General features: G+C 52.1%; 1 protein-coding gene across 1 annotated transcript in view; it reads right to left on the minus strand.

Annotated features, from left to right (window-relative positions):
* Window positions 1-968: 968 nt before the first annotated feature.
* SHROOM3 (shroom family member 3) overlaps window positions 969-20316 on the minus strand; it is a 110406-nt gene continuing 91058 nt past the window's right edge. Inside the window, exons 4-11 of the mRNA XM_054283808.1 lie at window positions 19177-19308; window positions 13913-17120; window positions 11708-11784; window positions 7944-8828; window positions 6478-6972; window positions 5613-5763; window positions 2391-2663; window positions 969-1864 (exon numbers count right to left, since the gene is read on the minus strand). Coding sequence (XP_054139783.1) covers window positions 1505-1864; window positions 2391-2663; window positions 5613-5763; window positions 6478-6972; window positions 7944-8828; window positions 11708-11784; window positions 13913-17120; window positions 19177-19308 — 5581 coding nt within the window. The 3' untranslated portion in view covers window positions 969-1504. The remainder of the gene's footprint in view (window positions 1865-2390; window positions 2664-5612; window positions 5764-6477; window positions 6973-7943; window positions 8829-11707; window positions 11785-13912; window positions 17121-19176; window positions 19309-20316) is intronic.

Consider the following 20316-nt stretch of genomic DNA (forward strand, 5'->3'; position numbering starts at 1 on the left):
AAGGTGACTTTTGAACAAAACTGTGCAAAGAGAGTTTTTATGCACTTAGAACAAAAATTGTGGCTTTAACTCATTTCTCACTTGAAAATATAAGCTGTTATAAAAATATCAGTGACTATCACTTGCCTCATTAGCTGATGTTTCTCTGTACTGTGGGAACACACACAGGACTTGCCTTGTCCACCCTAAACTTGCTGGAGGTGCTCTCCCTGAAGCCATGTGGGTTCCTGGAGCAAACAGGCAGATCCTGTTTGGATGGAGCCTCTTCCTGATCTGGGGACAAAGTGCAGGACTTGTATTTTTCAGGAAAGAGCTTGCTAAATGGAAAACACACAAACACCTCCCAGATCTACAATGTCTTTGTGAGTTGTTTTGTTAAGTATAAGATGGAAGGGTGGCTGCAAAAAAAAAAAAAAAAAAAAAAAAGTAACCTGGATTTAAAGTGCTTTTAAATCTAATAAATTAAACTGCAGCAGTGGGTAGGATTTTTTTTAGGGCAAATGAAATGCGTTGATTGGATTGAAACAGCTCCCCCCGCTGTTTCCCTGAAACTCTGCTCAAAGCAGGGCCTATAAATCACATCAGCAGAGATCCCTGTCACACCTCAGGGAAATCTTTCAGGCTTCAAAAGAAACGCAGGCCACAGCTATGAGTATTCAAAATAAAGACAGAATTTCCCCCACGTTCCTGCAGGGAATTCCTTGCTTCCTTGCCAAGTGCTAGCTTGGACTCCTGACACGTAGCTTGCCATAAAAGAAGTTTGAACTCCAGACTCAGAGGATCACAGGATCAAGAAGAGGGAAAATTTGTTATTTTTGTGGCCAAAATCTCCTTTGTAAGGCCACTTAATGGTATCTTTAGCATGCGTTGAAACAAGGTGAAGCTGCTTCTGGTAGCCCTTTATTATATTAAAAAACAACCACAACAACAGCAATAAAACCACGATGAGATGTTTCAAGCTACTGCATGACTATCTTTGGGGTTCCCTCTTTTTGTTAAGGTCTTCACAAATACAAAATTAAATGTCTTTTCTACATACAGAACAAAGTAGAATCAAGTAACTGATTAGAGTATGTACAAAAACTTACACATTCGGTCTTGTCCTTTAAAAAATATAAATATCAATAATGTTCAGTAAAATGGGTTGGTTTTATTTTTAAGGCTTCATTCTTAGATCCTTCATTATTTAATGAGGTGTCAGGTAGGCAGAAAAGGGAGGGAAGAGAGGAGGTCATGTTTTTTATTAAAGGTCATGTGTTTAGTTCCTGTGAGATTCTTCCTCATCTCGGGCAGGAGGAGATTTCCCTCCACAATGATTTAAGTTTCCAGGAAGTAGAGGTGGAGGGAAAGGAAAATAAAACCTTTATTATTGCTATTCTTTTTTCCTTCATTAAAATCTTGGTTTAGACCTGTCTCTGTCCATGGCCTTTGAAGAGGACCACCTGCCAAGTAAGGGACTAAAGGGACTCGGGCAGGGCTGCACCCCAGCTCCACCTGGGCCAGGTTAGAGTGAGGAAGAGGATGCTGGAGGTGTTTTACCACCGGCCCCGGAGGAGGTAGCAAGTGCTGCAGCCAGGGCAGCTGCTGCTGCTGCATCCCTGGGCGTGAAGTCCGTGGGGAGACTTTCCATCAGGCACTTGAGCTGCTCCTGGCCCAGTTTGATTTTGTCGTCGAGCTCCCGCTGCTCTATGAGGAGCGCAGACTTCATCTTGACAAAGTGCTGGTAGTCCTGGAGCTGCTCCTCAGAGAGGTAGTTGCCCAGGATGTCCAAGACCAGCCGTTCCCGACGGTCGAGGTTTTCCTTGAGCTCCCGGGCGTCTTCGTGCTGGCCAGCCAGCAGCTTCCGCTTCTCGTTCAGGGAACTCTGCACACCAGAGAGAGCCCTTCAGTACCAGCAGCACCACACTCCCTGAGCCCTTCCTGCCCCCCAGAACCACCTCTGCAGATGGCTGCAGAGCTCCCAGAGCACAGTTAAAAGCCTGGGAGAGGAGGATGAATTCCTCATCAGGGAGTGACTGTGACCCCCACTGTACTGGACTCTGAACATCCTTGCCAATGGGAGGCAGAAAGTGCTGCAATAAAGTCAGGAAACCTCGCCTGAAAGCGACAACTACCAGGAAAATCTGGTTTCAAAGCCACCCCAAAAATGTTAAAATGTGGCTGTGCCCAACACAGCTGCTCTGCATCCAGACAAGGGCTGCAGGATCCCAGCCATTTATACAAAGGGGGATTAAGACTCACAGGAACAATGCCTGAGCAACTGCTGGTACAGGAGCACCGAGAGCCCCGTGCTGCCCTCCTGGCAGCCCCTGGAGGTCGCTGTAACGCCGTGGTGGCGGCGGTGGCTGCTGCCCCAGGCCCGAGCAGGCCGGGGCTGTGCCCATACCTACCCGCTCCTCGCTGTTGGCGTTGTCCCCCAGGCTGCTCAGGACGTTCTCCACGCGGGCCAGGCGTCCCGAGAGGGAGAGCAGGAGGTTCACCACCTTATCCAGATCGCCAATGAACATCTTGTACTTGTCAAACTCGTTGGGTTTGCACAGCGTGCTGATCAACAGCTCCACCTCCTCCCCGAGAGCATTATTCATCTTAATGTCCTTGAGCAGGCCCTCCTTGGCTTCCTTCAGGATTTCCAGTTTGTGGGTCAAGCTCCCGATGAGCTCAGCCTGTTGGAGGGGAAGCATTGCCACATTGGTTGTTACCAGCATCACCCTGCTCATATGGGTGATGACAACAAGAGGATACGGCTGCAGGTCCTGAGGAGCAGGGTCAGGTCAGCAACAGCTGACAAAGAAGGGAGGAAACAGAGAAAATACTGAAATTCCCCACCTTGGAGATAACCCAAGCAGCTCATCAGGTTGCATGATGATGTATTTGTTCCATGAACATTTATAAAAGAGATGTCTGATTTGGTGTACTGTATTCTGATACCCAGCTACCTACAGATGAATGTTCTGTAAAACCTCAGAGTGAAAAGAGCTGCAGCCATGTCTCTGATGTGCTCCTCATACCCAGCCTGAAATGCCTTGAAGTGCTCCAAACAAGTGTCTCACACACAGAGGCATTGAGGAAACCTTCACACCAAAGATGCTCTAGATTTAGTCAGTGTCTGAACACAGAGAACACACCCATTTTGCAGAAACACTGACACTTATTCCCTGCCAAAGAAAAGGAGGCCCCCGGGGTTTGGTTACTCCAGGAACAGCAGTGCTGCACATGTGCAGGAGATCCCAGTTTCTGTTAGGATTTAGTGGAAAGACACATGGAGAAGCAAGTCTCTGGCCTAGGGCTTGCAATTCCTACTTCTGTTTACTTGGAACTGAGAGCACAGCAAGCAGCAGCAGCTCTCCATACAGCGGGTGGGGATTCTCAATGTCTCCAGCTCCTGCACTGCTGAGGCACAAACACCTGTGTGTTCATCTGCAAACACCACAGGGTGGAACGAGGTGGTCTGAAAAGATTCTCTCCGAGTCCTTTCCATCACAACTGAGTGTCATTGCAGGCAGGAGGCAGGATTTTCAAACACTGGCGAGGCTGGGGTCACTGAGCTGGCCCTGGTGCCCAGGGTGGGCTGGCAGTGGGGTTCCCAGCTGCTCTGGCAGCAGGGAGCACATGGCTCTGTATGGCCAGGCACCACTAGATGGAACACTTGGACATGCACTGCTCTGTGCCTGCACCACAGCCCGCCCTCCGCTGCCACACGCGTGCAAAGGCTGAGCAAAAGGCCACTAATATTCCCTGAAACAAACATCCACTGCCTGGAATGACCTCCACTGCTAGCAGGGTAGCTCAGGGGAGAGGGAGCAAAGGTAGTACTAAATCCCACTTCCTAAGGGCCAACCAAAACTCCTTCATGGGCATTCTTCCCTCAGAAGTACCCAGAGACAAAACACAGCCCTTGCCCTTCCCAGGGGCTGTGGTTCTAAAGCCCCCATCCAAAGAAAGCTCCTCAGCAGCTGATTGCTGTACCAAATCCTGAGGAGCAACAGGAAGGATGCATGTCCAGGGTTACAGTTAGGTGGGGAAGTCTCTGTGGCAGGACTCCATGGGGTGGTCTCAAAGTCTGGCACTAACCTCAGCAAGTTTTCAGGTGGATGGGGCTGCTGGAAACCAGCAGCTGCTCCTGCCTGCTCCAGGAGATCTGCTCTCCAACTGCAGCAGCAGGCTATGGGGCTCCTGAGAGTGAGGTACCTCTGTTCTGAAGGCCTGGGAGCTGGAGGAGCTGTGACTTAGGTTTGTGTTCATTAATCAGTGACTCTCCTGCAATCCCAAATACCAGCCAACAGAGCTTCTTTCCACTTACAGTGGAAATGTGCTTGGTTTATCCAGAAGATTTCCCACAGGTGCTGCCCTCAGGAGCCTCTCCTCAGGTAAGGCTGTGCAAGTTTTCCTGCACAAAGACCATGAGCAAAGGGGCCAGACTGTGCCATGGATTTGCCCTCCATGGCAGGCTCATGGTGCAGCACCCTTGTCTTGTTCTGCACCTCTCACCTTGGTATGAGCAGGCAGATTTGGAAGGGAGTCCAAGGAATGCTATGGATGTGGCAGGGGCTGCCTTTGGAGCTGGGTGTGCTACAACCAGTGCTTTGGGCCACATGATGAAAGCAGCAGGCAAAGGCCCTGGGCAAATGCTTTTGATCAGTGACCCACCTGTGTATTTGTGACCCAGAATCTGTGCAGTTCCACAGAAAGGAAAGGTGGTGAACAGAAAATGAAATCTAGGCTGTGCTACTCTCCATGGCAGCGTGGGATGGTTTAGACTTAGAGGCAGGCATGGCAGCTTTTGACAGGAAGGTAGGTGGTGTGTAGGAGAGGCACAGACAGGCCACAAACACCAGCCTGTGGCCCCTAGGATGTGGGAGCTAAGCAGCATACCTGTAATTACCAGGTAACTAATGTGAGACAACCATGGGGCAAATTAGAAGGCCCTTCAAATGCCCTGGAAGCAGAGCATGGAAGCCTGCAGCAAGAGCAGGGGGCCATTCCACAGTGAAATGTAGGCTCAGTAAGAGAGCAAAATGTGTCCTTCCCTTCTGCCTGCTCTCTGTCCTTCCCAGCCATCACAGGGAGGTTGTGCTGACTGAGCCACTGAGGTGCACCTGGCTTTCAGTGGGGCAGAGAAACAATAGTCTGCGGGAAAAAGAGTAACCCATGTTCCTTTGGATGCAGTGAGTGCAGACAGCAGGTGAAATGGGTAAACTGACTTCACTGAAGAGGAAAGTCCTGGGGAAAAAAATCTCCTGCTCTCAGTGCAGTCACTTGCTGGACTCTGTTTTTGTTTCCATCTCATGCTGGCCTCACACAACTTGCTTCACTTCTCCCTTTTCCTTCCTTGCTGCTGAACAGGGACAGCTCCTGACAGTCTGTACACTCAGCATTTGGTATGATCAGGCCTGCCTCAGGGTGGTGCAAGATCGGTACTCATTCTGCAGTGAGTAATTCAGATTAACTCTCTTATACAATTTGGGTCACTCTAACGAAGATTCACGGGTGGCCTACTCGCTCCCACACAATTTTGGGTGCTGCCAAAAGCTGACATCAAATAGAAATGCACTTCAGAGCTTATTATTATTTCAGGAATGTGAGCAGCAAACAGTACTGTGTGCTGAATTTACCTTTTTCTCATTGATGTCCAGCAGCTCTTCTTCCTCACCTACTTCTTCTGGCAAGTCCTTGATTTTATTCAGCAGTTCTGCTTTGGGTGCTGAAACGCTGTAGTAAGCAGGACAGGTGACCAGGGTGACAGGAGCTTCCCTTTCCTCTCTCCTACACCAGAGTGAAGAAAAAGCAAGAGTTCAGTCTGAGCCTGACTTTTCCCGGTGTTTAGACCCACGGTTTTCCAGGACTCCCTCTCTGGTACCTTCCAAGGTGATTATCCACCAGGACAAGGCAGATTCCTGCCATCAGGGGGTCCCTGATGCACAGCACAGCCAGGGGTTTAAAGGTGATTGGACATAGCACTGCACAGGATTTACCTTGCTGAAGGTGGCCAGACTGCCCTTACCTGGCTTCATGTAGTACACCTGACTTCTGGACAGTTCTCCAGCTGCTACCTGGAAGTCTCTGTCTTAAAAAACCCACACTGGGCAACTTGGGCTGATCTTGTAACAAGCAGCTCCCCTCAACCCTCCTTCCAGAATTTGGCCTCTTGTTATGTCTGTGCCTGCCATTATTTTCATCATGATTTTACTTCACTATCTCTGTTTCTTTGCTTTGGACTGAACTGCTTCAGATTACTAAGGTGCAGATAGCAAAACCCAGTTCTATCTCCAGGGACATTTCATTTTCTGCTCTGTTCCCAAGCTCAGCATCGTTCTCTACACAGCCCAGAGAAAGGGGAAAGGCTGCTTGGAAATGCCCTGCCAGGCCTCACACCTCTGAACTGCACAACTCACTCACACCTACAGACATGCAGAAAAATTTGGCACAGGTCAAATTTCAGAAGCAAGGGAGTAGGGAGTTGTGCCCAGCGGTGCTTACGTGTCACCCGCCACCGCCGTCCTGCTGGCCTGTGTCTGCCACATCTTCCTCTTCATGTTGTTCTCCTTCAGCACGCTGCTTCCACCGGGGAAAATCCCTTCCATCAAGTCCATGGTAGTTTTCATTTTGGAATCTGGATCCAGGATATCAGCCAGGGACTTGTCTTTATGGACAATTTCTTTTGCTAGAGCCTCTGACTTAATATCCTCTGGGGTCTTGTTCTTTGCCTTCACTGGGGGTGCTGTGCTGGTTATCCCAGAGTCCAGGCTGGCATTTTCCAATGCTGGCTCTCTGGAGTTACCTTCAGGCTGAGTTATGGGCTGTCTGTCAATGCTCTGAGGCCCTTTAGGAGAAGCAGGGGACTGGTGCTGCTGATCCACAGCAGATGGAGAGCCAGTCCTCTTTAATGGGGTTGGCCAGTTATTTTCACTGGTGCTGGTGCCCAACCCTGTGGTCTCCCTCTCAGCCAGGGCTTTGGGAAAGCTTTTGAAGCTGCTATGGACAGAAACATTCTGTGAGATGAAGAGAAACCTACCACCCAGAGACTCCCATTGTACCACACAGTAAAAGCCTACAAGGAGTGAGTTTTCCTTGTCTCTCACTTGTTTTTGTGTCTCGCTTCTCACTCCAATATGGAGGGTCCACAGTGTGAAGCTACTGGCACCAGAATTGTTTTGTCCCTTCAATCTGGGCACTGCTGGATTGTCCTTCCAGCACAGAAAGAACTAGTGAACACCAAGTCACTTTGTTTTCCACTGGCAGGCTGGGGACATTGCACGTCCCCACCTGGGAGTGCCATCCTGAGCAGCCTCTACCCCATTTGTCCTTGCTATGTTGGAAGGCCAGTCACTACTACAGCCCTGGCCAGATTCTTCCCAGATGGATATCAGAGCAGCTCCCTGGGAGTGAGGGAAGCTGTGCAGAGTTAAACCTCCTGGGCACCTCGCCCAAAGTCCTATCCTTCAGGAGAATTTCCCTATACAAGGCCTGGCTGTGACATATTTGCATTGTCATTTCTTGGCAGACGGTCACCGCTTCATGACAGCATTATTTTGTGCCAGGTCCAAAATATATTCTGGGAAATACTAACTGTTTGGAGAAACCCATCATGGATTTTCACAGCTGTCTCTCAAAACCAAGTAACTGGAAGGAGCCAGCAGCCATTCCAGCTCTGTGCTGGAGCGAGTCAGATGCAGCCACACTGAAATCTGCGGGAGAACCAGCCCAGGAGTGTTGCCCCATAATCTCCTGTCCTGGGGGTTTTGGGGAGCACCTGTCAGTGCACCTGCTGGTGGACCAGCAGTGAGTCTGTCACTCTCTGTCCCCTGACATCGTGCAAGCTCCCAGCCCGGCCAGCAGCTGCGGGTCCCATGGCCCGAGGGACGAGCCCATCTGTCCCAGCCCCGCATATCTTACTGTATATGGCCCAGAACCGCCCGAGGCGCCGCGCTCCAGCCCGCCCTTACCTCACACCGGCCTCCTCTGGGAGCCAGGGGGATTTGTCTCCAGCTGCCCCGTTCCCCTCAGCAGGAGGGGCAGGAGGTGGTAATTCCTCCGTGCCGTTGGCAGAAGTGCAAGAGCGGAGCTCGGGAAGAGGACGGGATGGCGGCGGCGGGGAGAAGGGCGCGACAAACACCTCGTCGTCCTCCTCGTCCTGCAGCGGCGGCGGGGGCGTGAGCTGCAGCCCCGACTCCGAGATGCGGAGCTGGGTCACGGCCTGGGGAGAAGGGCTCTCTGGGTCGGAGGAAGTGCTGCTCTGCGTGGGCAGGGACTGCCACCTCTGGGAGGGCTTGGGTCCGGCCGCCGGAGGAGACACCACGGCCCTGGTGTAGCCGCTGTCTTTGGCCGAATGAGCCCACGCTGCTTTGGGCGGGAGGGACCTGTGCAGCAGCCCCGCTTTCCTCCTCCACATCATCTCCTCCGTGGCAGTCTCGGGGGATCTGTCCTGGGCAGCATCCAGAGGCTGTGCCTGAGTGCTCCCGCTGCCCTCAGGGGGAACAGCCTCTCGTTTGGCATGGTGCTGTCTCGGAGCCTGGCTGTCACCTGTGCTCTGCAAGTCTGAGGGAGCCTGGGTGGGTGTATTAGGGGAAGAGTGGCCAGGCCCAGAAGGAGTAAGGTTAAGGAACAAGGGTTTAAAGCCTTGTTTTTGCTCAGGATAGTGACTCCTTGCCTCTGCTGGGGCTGGGAAAAATGCAGAAGTCCTGCTATCTGGCCTGGAAAGTTCTGAGAGCTTGTGACTCTCAACCAGCGTGGCAGGCCCGGTGACAAGCTCTGTGCTGCGGAGGGGATGGGGATAGTAGCTGGTGAATGCCATTTTCTCTGAGTGGCTTCTTTCTTTCTTGCTGAAAGACCTGAATACCAAGAGACAGAACATGGTGAGATTAATAACTCATCAACGAGCAGGAAAATTTACTGTGCACCTCCTTAATGGGCAAGTTACCAACACTACCAGAGGCCAGCATCACTGCCTGCTGGTCTAGGTGAGGTACAGCTGAGCTTTGAAACTGGAAATGAAATCCTGAGCCAGATCTACTCCCTCTCACCATCTCCCATCATTGTCAGTGTGTGCTACATCACACACATAGCATGCACCACAGCAGCAACTCAATGGAAAAACTATTAGGAGAACCTAATGGCTGGCTTCCATTCCTGCTCTGCTTTCAATTTTGTTTGTTACACATGGATTGAGTAGCAATTGTTGTAAGATAGACTATTTGACATTATCTACCATCAAATTCCATTCTCAATTGCTTGAAAGTTTAAGAATTTCAGCTCTATGAGCCAAATATTCTCATAATGTTATCTGCTCCTTTTGGAAAGGCATTAAAATGATTCAACTGTCTCCAAGAATGAAGAAAGGCCAAAAAATGCACTATTTTGACTATAGGGAAAATTGAAAAAAGCTCTTGCAGCCTTGGAATCCTGTTAGAAGGAAGAGCTCCCTCAGACAGGCAGGTGTGACATACACCAAAGCCAGCACATTCCAACTGCAAGCAGATGTTAAGGCTGCAAAGCCAGCAGATTGAATTATTCCTTCCAGGTCTTTTAGGGTGTTCACATGTGAGCCTGAGAAACAGCATCTGGCCTTTGGACTGAGGATTCTGCTGGGAATCCAGAGCCAAACCTATTTGCCTGTCTGGGTGTTTAGCTGGAAAACAAACTGAGCAGTAATAATGGCACTGGCAGAGGCAATAGAAGGTGGCCTGGAACCACAAGGCCATATCATAAACAGTAAAACACAACGAAGCTCTACTGCCAGTGCATTTTCTGTTCTTGAGATGCACTGTCAAATAATCCTGCCAATCTGTCATGCTGGAGACTTGGGCCCCAAATTTGTTCTCAGATGCACTGGTACTAATTAAGAACAACTCTGTCAAAGACATGGGTCGTTCTGGCTTTATTCTGGTGTGACCGAGAATAGAATTTGGCAGCCTGTGCCTGGGGGTGGAGAAACTTCCCAGACAGGCTACTCTTGGTATTGTCTGTGGTTCCTGGACAGTAGTAGTGTGTATTCTGTTCAGATGCTCAGTGTTTGTCGGGAATGCCAGATGGTGATTCTCTAATTTAGAGATCTCTCCCACTGTGGAAGCAACTGTGCATTCTAAAACTGGTGGAGCAGTTCCCAATGGTCTGTGACACCTGGGGGACAGAGGAACAGCACGTGTGGCTGGGCCAAGTGATTGCTGACTAAGGTTTTCCTCACTTAACCATCTGACTGTTTTCCTCTCCAGCAGGAGAGGTAGTAAGGATGGTCCCATCTCCTCTGCAGCACATGGAGCAGCTGTGTCCCAAGGAAACATAGAAACGTAATTCCTGCTGCCTGCCTTGCCTCCCTGAAGGGTCCATGCATGGAAAACACCTCTCCTGTCCTTTTGTTTTATCCTTTGGGAAGTCCAATTCCAAGCAAGAAGGGAAAGCAACCTCCCATCTCCCAGGAGAAATGTGCTTGTGGAGCACGTGGGATGCCTATGCTGCACAAACATCATAAAACTGTTAATAACAAATAATCTTTGTGCAGTGAAGCATGAAAATGAGAAACCTGCATTTCGTGCCCCAGTAAACTTGTTTTCAGTCTGGGTGTCCCATCCCATTACTTGGAAAATAGGTTGGGGAAAGGAAAAAAAAATAGAAGGAAGGCATAAGCAGTGATTGAGCAGCAGGATGAAATGCCATCTCTAGGAGAGAAGGGGGGCAGGAGGAATTGAAACAGCTGCATTGTTCTCTTTGGAAAAAACATGGAAAAAGTTATTCCGAATCAAAGTAAACAAGTGTGTTTTAAATAATCCTACAAGGATGTGCCCGAAGGCAGATTGAGTCCCTTTAAAACAACATTTATGTGTTCTTAGGGGCAAAAATGGCCAGCAGTAGGATCAGCCAGAGTAGGAACCTTCCTCTGCTTCCAGCTGTCACTCCCTGACCCAGAGCTGCATGAAGAAACCTTTGGACACAGCAGTGTTAACTCCCACTGTGACCACAGAGAGGGCTGGCATTTACTGCAAGTTTGTGAGGAACAGAGCTCCTTTGTGAACAATGCTTTTAGTCCCTCTTGATGGCTTTTACTGTAATGGGAGTTAGCTGTTTGGGCACTCAGGGCTTAGGGCAAACATCTATTTATTATTTAAATGTAAATACAGCACGACCAACTTCAGTTCTCATTAACTTCAAAACAATCAGGGGCTAAGTGGAGACTTACATAAGCCCTAAGACATTGAGTTTTGTGCTTATGCTCTTCTATTTTTAAAAACATTTCTCTCTCCCCTGTTGCTGAGCACAACATCCTGCCTGGATGAAGGGAAGCAGCCCAAAGGCCATCTCCCAGTTGAGCATGATTAAGGAAATATCCTGGGTTTAGTCCCTTGCCTTTGGGGAGGCAGCATCCCTGGTGGATAAAACCACCCAGAGTGGGACATGGAGGTACTGTTTCCTTCAGGATCCTTCAGTTAATGCTATCATACACTGTGAGTTTCAACAGCAGACCAAACACACTCTGAAGTTACAAAAGTGGGAATTTGCTGCACAAACATGCTCACAATGACACAAAGAGGACTTGATAGTAAATTAATGTCCGTGGTGGAAGAAAAAGCTTGTAGCAACTCCTCCTCAGTCTGCTGGGCACAGCACACGTGGAACATGTTTGTGCAGGTCTGAGCTCTAGACAACTGCTGGCAGGCAGGGGGATGGCCAGAGCTGGCCATGCAGGGACACAGGGGACAGGGACACACACACCCACCTGGCTCCTGCGCTGAGCACGTAGCAGGGATCCCTCACCATGGCGCCGAACTCGCTGCTCTCCCTCCTCAGCAGCTCCTGGGGCACCAACACAGCACCAGCAGCAAGCAAAACAAAACACCAAAGCATGGATGAGAATGCCTTCCAAAGCCTGAGAGCAAGTAATTCCCCATGGCTATCCACTCCTGCCTAGCTCCAAACAAATTCCTGCAGTGACAGTGCAATGTGATTTGTATGCAACCTGAAAGGAACATTAAGCACTGTACACAAGGCCCTGAAAAACAGACAGTGAGTGAGGCAGAGAGGTCTGCTGCTAAACTGGAAATAAACATTTCCCACAAAAATATCTGAAAAGGCCAAAAGAAATCTAATAAATAATTAAAAAAACCTCATTCTGTTGGTTTGGCTTTCTACCCCATGTTTATAGCTGTGGGTTTGCATTGGAGATGGATAAAAACAAACCTAATGAAGAAAGCACTTCAACATATACTTCCCTTTCAAACAGACCCTATGGATTGGTGTATATACTGGAATATATACACTGGAAGTCAAGTTAGGATTTAAGACCGGGATTTTCACAAGTGCTTTGCTGCCTATGGGACTAATCCTTGTTCCACAGGTGGTTACAGCTAAATCCCTCTGGGAAACAGCCCTAATGGCTCTTCCCTCTTCACTGCCTGATTTAGGACCCTGTGTTCAGGTCTGCAATGTTCTTCACCCTCTTCCTCAACTTGGCATCCAAGAGGCAGAACCTCTGGTTTGGCAGCTGAGTGTATGAACAATTAAAAATTAACCAGGAGGGGAAAATGAAGATCTCAAGAACTGCCCTGTACCTCCTGCCTGATAAGAATTAGGCAAGGCAAAATGAATTGGGGCTGCTTGTCATCCAACCTGTCACTGCAAAGTACACTTTGGTGATTTTTCTCTTTCTGGATGTCTGGTTTTCCTGCTGCTCTGATCCTCAAGTGTGACAAAATGGCACAGATGGGGCTGCTTCCTGGCTGGGGTGGAAAAATACTGATGGTGGCATGAGACAGGGGTGGTTCTAGAAGTGCATTCCGGTCACTTGATATTCACAAGATGCTTTTTTAATTCACTCTATTTAAAGATGTGGCAGGGGGGCTGAGGGCTGCTGAGGGAGGATGTGTAGAATGAAGCACACCATGAGTTTGGGGGGGCAGCTTCATTCCCCCACCCCAGTTTGGGCCATTTGTGAGATGCTGCCCAGAGCCTCCTCTCTTGTCACTTGACTCAGGACCATTTTGTTGCTCCGGGATAATCTGCTCTGGGCCAAGAGTGAGTGCAGGAGTAGAAAGAGACTTCCTGGGTCTCCACTGCCCTGTAATCATGTGAGCCTCTCCAAGCACTCAGCTTATTTGGGGCTAGGAGCCTGTCCACACATTTTGGTTGTTTGCTGCCTCTCTCCATGATGAATAGAACCTGGCATGGAAATAGAGATGGGGCAGCAAACCCAGCACTGCTGCAAATCCATGTGGCTCGACCAGTTTGCAGTTTCCTAAATAGGTCTGAACAGACTTCAGCCAGCTGAAGAGCTGGCCTGGGCAGTTGTTCTTTAAGAATTTAGCCTGGTTCTACTGTTTACCATCTTCAGAGTCAGTCGAATTCCCCATTTGTGACATCAGTGTGATGTTCCCAACCACCAAGCAGGGGACATGGAAGGGCCAGGGTCTCTGTTCAGTCTTCTCTGTGATGTTTCCTTCCAGGGCTGGAGGCTAAACGTAATGGTTATTTGGCAGTGCCTTTGCCCAGCACTTCCCAGCACTATCAGGCACAGTGGGAGCCAAGGCAATTCCAAGCAGCCTCTAATCCTCTCTACGTTGCACCAGGAAAATGGGCTGAGGCAAATCACCATCTCAGTGGGACACTCCACTAGAAAAGTGCTCAGTGCATCTCTGGTGCTGCTGGCAGGTAAAGACAGGACAGCTCAGATAGGATGTCCAGAGCAGCACATGCACTGGAATCCCAGCATCCCTGACACCCCTGACTCCCCAGCAGGGAGAGAGCTGAACCCCAAAAGTGATCTTTTAATTAAGGTGCACTAAACTGCCTCAGTACATGCTGAATGTGTCTCTAATCAATGGAGTCCTGGCCATGACCGGACATCAGCCTGTTCTCTGACATTCCCCCCCGTTCCCTGGTTGTGAGATCCCCTCTTGTGGGTGCACATGACCCCATTCCCACATACCTGGTGTTTCTTATCTGCCGTGGGAGACGACCTGGAGCGCACGTGCACGGGGACCGGCTGATTGTCGTACCTATCGAGCAAGTCTTCCACGGACACCGATTTCCCAGATTTCCTGGTGGTGGAGGGGGTTTCAAAGACCTGCTCCTGCTTCCTGTAGCGAGGCTGGCCCTGCATGCCCAGCAGGTCTGTCTGCGTGCTTTTGGTGAGATCCGATCTGGGTCTGTGCTCCCGGCACCTCTCTGCTTTGGGCCGGCTGGTGACCAGGCTGTCCTGGCGCCCTGGCACCTTCTCATCTCCGCTTGTGTCCAAGCAGTCCATCAGCCCAGGAGGAAGGGTAGAAGACATCCGTCCCGTCCTGGATATCCGCTCCATGGACTCCCTGCGGCGGTACAGGTTCTGGTCCTGGAGGGAATTCATGCTGGAGGCAGAGGAAAGGCTCTGGCTGTCGGGGCCAGCCAGCTGCAGGTAGGAGCTGTGGGAGCGCTCCCGGAGCAGCCCCATGTCCTGCGAGGACGGCCGGCGCCCCATTTTGCGCTCGATGTAGTCGGCCAGGGCGTTCTGCTGGAGCTGCTTGAGCTCCGGCTTGGACAGGCTGGCTGTGGAGGAGGCTTTGCCGTCCCTCTCGAAGATCTTGCGCCGGTCGGCCACCGTGTTCTCTGGGAAGATAAAGTGGATGCTTTTCTTCTGGAAGGAGAAAGGGGACGGCTCCCTGTCCGAGATGCCCACCTCGTTCATCTTCTCGGGCTCCGAGTAGGAGCGCTTCTTCTGCTCCGCCGTCAGCCGCTTCCGGCCCCCGATGCGCAGCACCTGCTGCGTCCTGGCGTGGTCCAGGCTGGAGAAGCCTCCTTCCGTGGGCGTGATGCTGTGCCTCTCCTTGGGGGTGTGCGGGGACGCCGCCGTGCTCCTCATGCCCACGTGGGCCGAGGCAGGCCTCTGGGGCACCCTCTTGGGCGTGTTCCCGAACGGGGGGCTGATCCGCCGGAACGAGGTGGCCCTCAACACCCTGGACTGAGCATCTTTGATGCTGTTCCTGTAGGCCCTATTAAATGACGTGTCCAGCTGCGACCCGTGCGCATCCTGGATGTTATCGTTCCAGAAGATCTCCTTCTCAGGCTCGCCTCCCAGCTGCAATGTGCTCCTACTCTGAGGAAGCTGAGGCGCCCTTATTTGCACCTCGTTTTCAGGACACAGGCCGTAGTACTCACTGGGTCTTGCCTGCTTCACCGAAGCCACCATCTGCAGCTCGACGGGGTGCCAGTCAGCCTCTTCCAGCTTCCCGTTCCTGATGGACGGGCTGGAGCCCCTGCCTGGCTCACTGGGCAGCTTGCTTCTCATGTCCTCTGGGCTGTGCACAGAGCACCTCATGCCAGCAGGCTGGCTCGTCCTGCTCGGCCCATAGTGCTGGCCGAAGCTGGGAACGCCGGCGCTCTGGGGCTGGGGAGCGCTCTGCTCCCGCTGCTCAAACTTGTTGACCTTCTCCAGCACTGAGCAGCGGGACTTGCCAGCCTCTGGTTTGCTGTAGGGAAAGCTCGGGGTGCTGCTAGAGCTGAGCCGGCTCCTCCCAAAATCTGAGGGCTTTGGGAGCTGAGGAGAAGGGGGCTCTTTGCACTTTGGCTCAGCAGCATGGAACAGAGCCATGCTCGTGCCGTCCTCCTCCTGCCTCGTGAAGGCCTGGGGGTCCACATCACTCCACTGTCTGTGCCCCTGCTCTCTGTGATCCTTCTCCTCTCTGCTGCTGCTGTTCAGGAAGGACAGTCTGGTGCTGGAATAACCCTCACCTGGTTGTGTCTCCCTTAGGTCAGAGCTGCTTTGCCTTCTGGAGCTCTCTGGGATGTTCTGTAAGGAAGAGAAGCCATACTGCTTGGCCTTGCTGTGACCCCATGGGTGGGCAGCACCAGTGTCTCTCTCGTTTACCTGTGTGTTACCATTTTTCTCCTCCTGGGATCCAGGTGTCCAGTCCTCTTTGGGCTGGTAATGGTTTTTCCTCTCACTAGCATCCCTCGGCTGGGGTTGTGGACCCTGGAAAAGGGGCTTGGAGGTCTGTATGGTACCGGTGGTCTCTCGGTGGCTGTGTGCTGCCTTGTAAAGGGGTAGCAGCTCCTCCTTCCGCGACACAGCCGGGCCGAGCTCCGGGCCCGCTGCGCTGGGAGGTTTCTGCTGGATGAGTTTGGCTTCGTGCTTTCTCTCAGTGGCAGGGGGCTGGTAGAAGATGGTCGACCTGTTCGTAGTGCTTTGGTTTCCATTCTCATCCAAGGGCAGGGTGCCGCCGGCCTTGGCCTTGTCGCAGGAGGCCGGGAGGGCTGGGGAGTAGCCACTTTCTTTGGCCAGAGCTGGGTAAAGCGTGCCGGTGCTGCCGGCGGAAGGCCGGGGCACCTGGGCGTAGTGCGGCTCCGGGGAGGGAACGGCATAGACGCCGGTGGGCAGCAGGGGCTGCCCTGGCTGGGCCGCCTGGGAAAAGCTCTGCTTGGCCTTCATGGTGGGGCTGCTCTCCGGGCTCTTCTCCACCACGGTGTGCAGGTGCCCTTCTCCAAAGGGTGGCTTCAGCAGCGGCCCCTGCGACAGGGAGCTGACGAGCGGCGCCCAGGCCCCTTTGGGCTGGCCCCGGCCGGGCTTGCTGGGCTCAAGGCCGGTGGCCGAGCCGGGCCTCTCGTGGTGCCGGATGGCCGCGTAGCTGTCGCTGCGAGCGGGAGGCAGGGGCGGCTGGCTCTTGCTGTCCGAGGGGCCCTGCGCCGGCTGCGCCCAGGAGGAGGCGGTGGTGTGCCGGCTGAAGGCGTGGAGCCTGCCGTGGCCGCGGCTGTCGCCGCCGGGGAGCAGGGCCGAGGGCTTCACCTCGTACTCCTGTGAGATGCGCTGCTGGGCGTCGTAGACCGTCCGGACGTAGCGGATGTCGGCCTGCCGCATGCCCTCCGGCAGCCCCCCGCGGCACTGCGCGCTGTCCGCGGAGCACGAGTGCTCCTTGCCCGGCGGGGCTGCGGGGTACTCGGGGATGCTGGAGTTGGTGGAGAAGGAGCTGTAGGCAGAGTCTCTCTTGCTGTGCAGGTGGGAGAGCTGGTCGATGCTGTTGGTGGATTTGGCCGGGGACAGGTGGCAAGGGTGGTAGGCAGGGGAGGAGTGGTCCAGGCTCTCCATGCTACCCCGGGAGCTGTACTGATCGGGGCTCCTCCTCAGGTAGCCATGCTCGTACGCCGAGAGATCGCTGGTGGAGGAGCTGGGGGACAGCGAGGGAAGAGTGAAAACCAGCAGAGGAGAGGCACAACGACTTATAAGTGAGCTCAGAAGCAAGATGTTTAGTTTTGAGATGAAAACCCATATTTGGGCCTTGCTCCATCCCCTGTCTGGAGTCATCCCAGTTCACAAAGAGGAACTGCTTGACATTGCAACACATGGCTCTTACTTACCACAGAAGGGTGGGAGGGAAATACAGACAGAGAGATCGTCCATCTCTGGAGCCAGGGAGGATCAACCCCACCCGGCAAACCCATCCAAAGCCCTTGGAAAGCTGAATGAGCACCGACGCCGCTGAGGAGGAGAGGAGCACGAGGGGCATTCTGGGGGGGATCTAATCTCTTTCTTTTTTTCCCAATTCATTTCTTTTTATGGAGATGAAGGCTATGCCCTGGCAGGCTTCCTGGAAATTCAGCTGTCCCAAGGATAGTTTGTTTGCTGCGAGAAAACTAAGCTGACAAGAAGAGGAGAGATGTATGTGCCTGTGCCTGGAGGAAAGTGGGGTGCAACCACAGAAACAGTCTGAGAATTCCCAGGAAGTCTGCACTGCCACCTCTTCTTGTAGCTTAGCAGGTGCAGGTACACCTTGGCACTTCCTCTGAGGACTCACGGCCGTCAGAAAAGTGATCAAAAAAGAAGGATATTCAGAGATCTTTCTATCCATGGGAAGGGAGCTCTTCATGCCAGTCACAAGGGGATGTCACAAACTTCTGCAGAGTTTACCCTGGCTAATCTCCCCTTCCAGATTTAAGCAAATACACTGAGGACTGGAGAGGGTAGCCTGAGGATTTCACTTTTCTTCCCTCTCTTCCCAGCTTCCCTTCCTCAGGTATCACTTTCTCTAGTTCCCTGTGCAACGACATGTGCTGTCCTGTCAGAGCCACAGGGAAGCAGCAGGGAGGGACAGGCTGTGGCAGGGCAAGGCACAGAGCTGGAAGCTGGCTCCACATCACATCCCAAACAAGTGACAGACCCAGGGGAGAAGGGTGCTAAGGATGAGGAAAGGCAGAAGGAAGCCTGCTCACAGCAGCTCTGCAGAGAGATGCAGAAGAACACGGGCAGGAAGAGATATGGCAAATCTCAGGACAGAAGTGGTTTGCTCATTTAAATGCACCACCCTATACTGGATTCAAATAACCATCTCCCTGGCAATGCCCAGCACAGCCCCAGCCAGCTGGCCACTAGATGTTCCCCGTGCTCCTTCTCAAGCACCCAGGAGACAGAGCCATGCTGCCAAAGGCTCTGCCAGGAACTGCCTGGGAAGCAAAGCCCCTCGGTGGGAAAGGAGTGTGCTCCAGCATGAGCTGTGCTGAGGCCACAGACCAACACACTTTATTTTCTGCAACCATCTCCTCACTTTCTTTAATGCTCTTTTTTCTCTTTCCTCTCCTCTGCCAAGGATCAGTCTAGCCAGTAGAAGAAAGTGATGTTTCAATCCCAGAGTCTATAATGGGGGGTTTCAAACCCTTCTGCCTCTCTGGGTAAAATCTTTCAAGGGTGGAATTTAAACTTGTCCTTCCTCAAGCTGCCCTGCACGTTCAGCTGTGATAGAGCTGACTCCTGCAGAAAGCCACTGCCAAAGCAGGAAATCCCTCCCTGAACTCCTCACCCTGGCAGCACTGTTGCTGATGCACTGCTGGCTGCTCTGTTACACTGACAGCTTCTGCCACTTACACCCTTTTCTTCCTTTTTGTTCAATAGGCCAATTTAGACTTTGGATTTCTGTTCCTTTGCTGGGGAAAAAACCATGCTGTGTTTCTGTATGGGAGATCATCCACAGAGAGCTCTACCACCATCCTGGCAGTGGGCTCCCATCTTTGTAGGAAGAGACTTCCTAGCTGCTAATCACCCCACAGAGCACTTATAGGAGGAAAACAAAGCCACTTTATCTGGGAAACCAAACAGGAACTGAAGCCTTCCTAACTCTGATCTGAACCCCGGCTGTGTATAAACCTGTCCAGGTGTATGGAGGTGACTGGTACCATTTTCCCACTACACCTTTGCCCCCTCCCTTCCCTCCCCAGCTGTGCAGTACTTACCTGGAGTGGTAGGACTGATGCCAAGGGGTGCCAAGCGTACCCTGAGATATTTGCATCATGCTGGGATCGGGCTGGTTCTCCGCGAGTTTGCTGGAATGCCAGGAGTGAGGTCGGCCTGGAGTTTCACTCCGCCTAGGTGAAAGCAGAAGGGGTTTGCACATCAGCAACAGGCCAGCTCTCCCCAGGAAGATGGATGTGACCTTAACACCACCATTTAAAACTGCTTGTGCTCATTTGTGCTCCCCTGCTGTGTTTCTGTCCATTCCAAGCAAGTCCCACAGTAACCACGTGTGAATGTCCCATTGCCACAACAGCTCCCTCTGGGATTTGCACAAGTCGCTGAATGCCATGAGGGGGTGGAAGCCTGCAAAGGGACTTTTGATCTCTCCTCGGGGCTGCTAAAAATGCAGGACGAGACGTGACAACCAAGTGCCAGCAATGTGTGTCCCTCGCATCCACCCCGGGCAGACAGCTGTCCCCAGGGTGTGTCCCCAGGCGTGGCGCTGGCACAGCTGCCCTTTGGTGCCTTCAGTCACCAGCACCAAGGCCTGTGTCTGTCAGCCCCGAGGGAAAAAAGCCCCACTGACACCTTATTTAAAGCACAGAGTGGTGCAATGGAAAGTCAAAGCAGGGGATTAGGGATCGAATCCCCTGAAGAGGCCACACAGACTCTCCTTTGCCCCAGCCTTTGGGCTTGTCCTTAATCCTCCTGCTGCTTTCCATGAGGGATCTCTCTCCCCTGCTCTAGCACTCATTTCCACAGTTTCTCACTCTCTCCCTGGGAGAGTGAGGAGCAGCCCTGAACCTGTGTCCTACTGACACATGACACCTTGCAGGACAATTCTGACTAAATAAATGCAAGAGGAGGATATGACACATCTTTAGTCTTTGTCTCACTGAAAAATCCACAGCACAGCATGTCCTGAACACATCAGTACACAGATTAAAATGCCCTTGGCACACAGACACTGAGAGCACTGCCTAAGATTGGTAAAAGGAACAGTACAGGAAAGTGCAAAAAGTTAAAAATGCTTTTTAGGGTCAGGTCCTTTCCTAGTATCAGTTAACATCAGCATCTGCTGATGTTGGACAGCATGGAAAGGCACAGGCAGAGAGTGAGAGGCAGAGCCATTTCTCCAG

The sequence above is a fragment of the Melozone crissalis genome, unplaced genomic scaffold (assembly GCF_028551555.1).
Source record: "Melozone crissalis strain CALT ecotype California unplaced genomic scaffold, PUWL_Pcris_2 ptg000039l_1, whole genome shotgun sequence".
NCBI classification, from domain to species: Eukaryota; Metazoa; Chordata; class Aves; order Passeriformes; family Passerellidae; genus Melozone; species Melozone crissalis.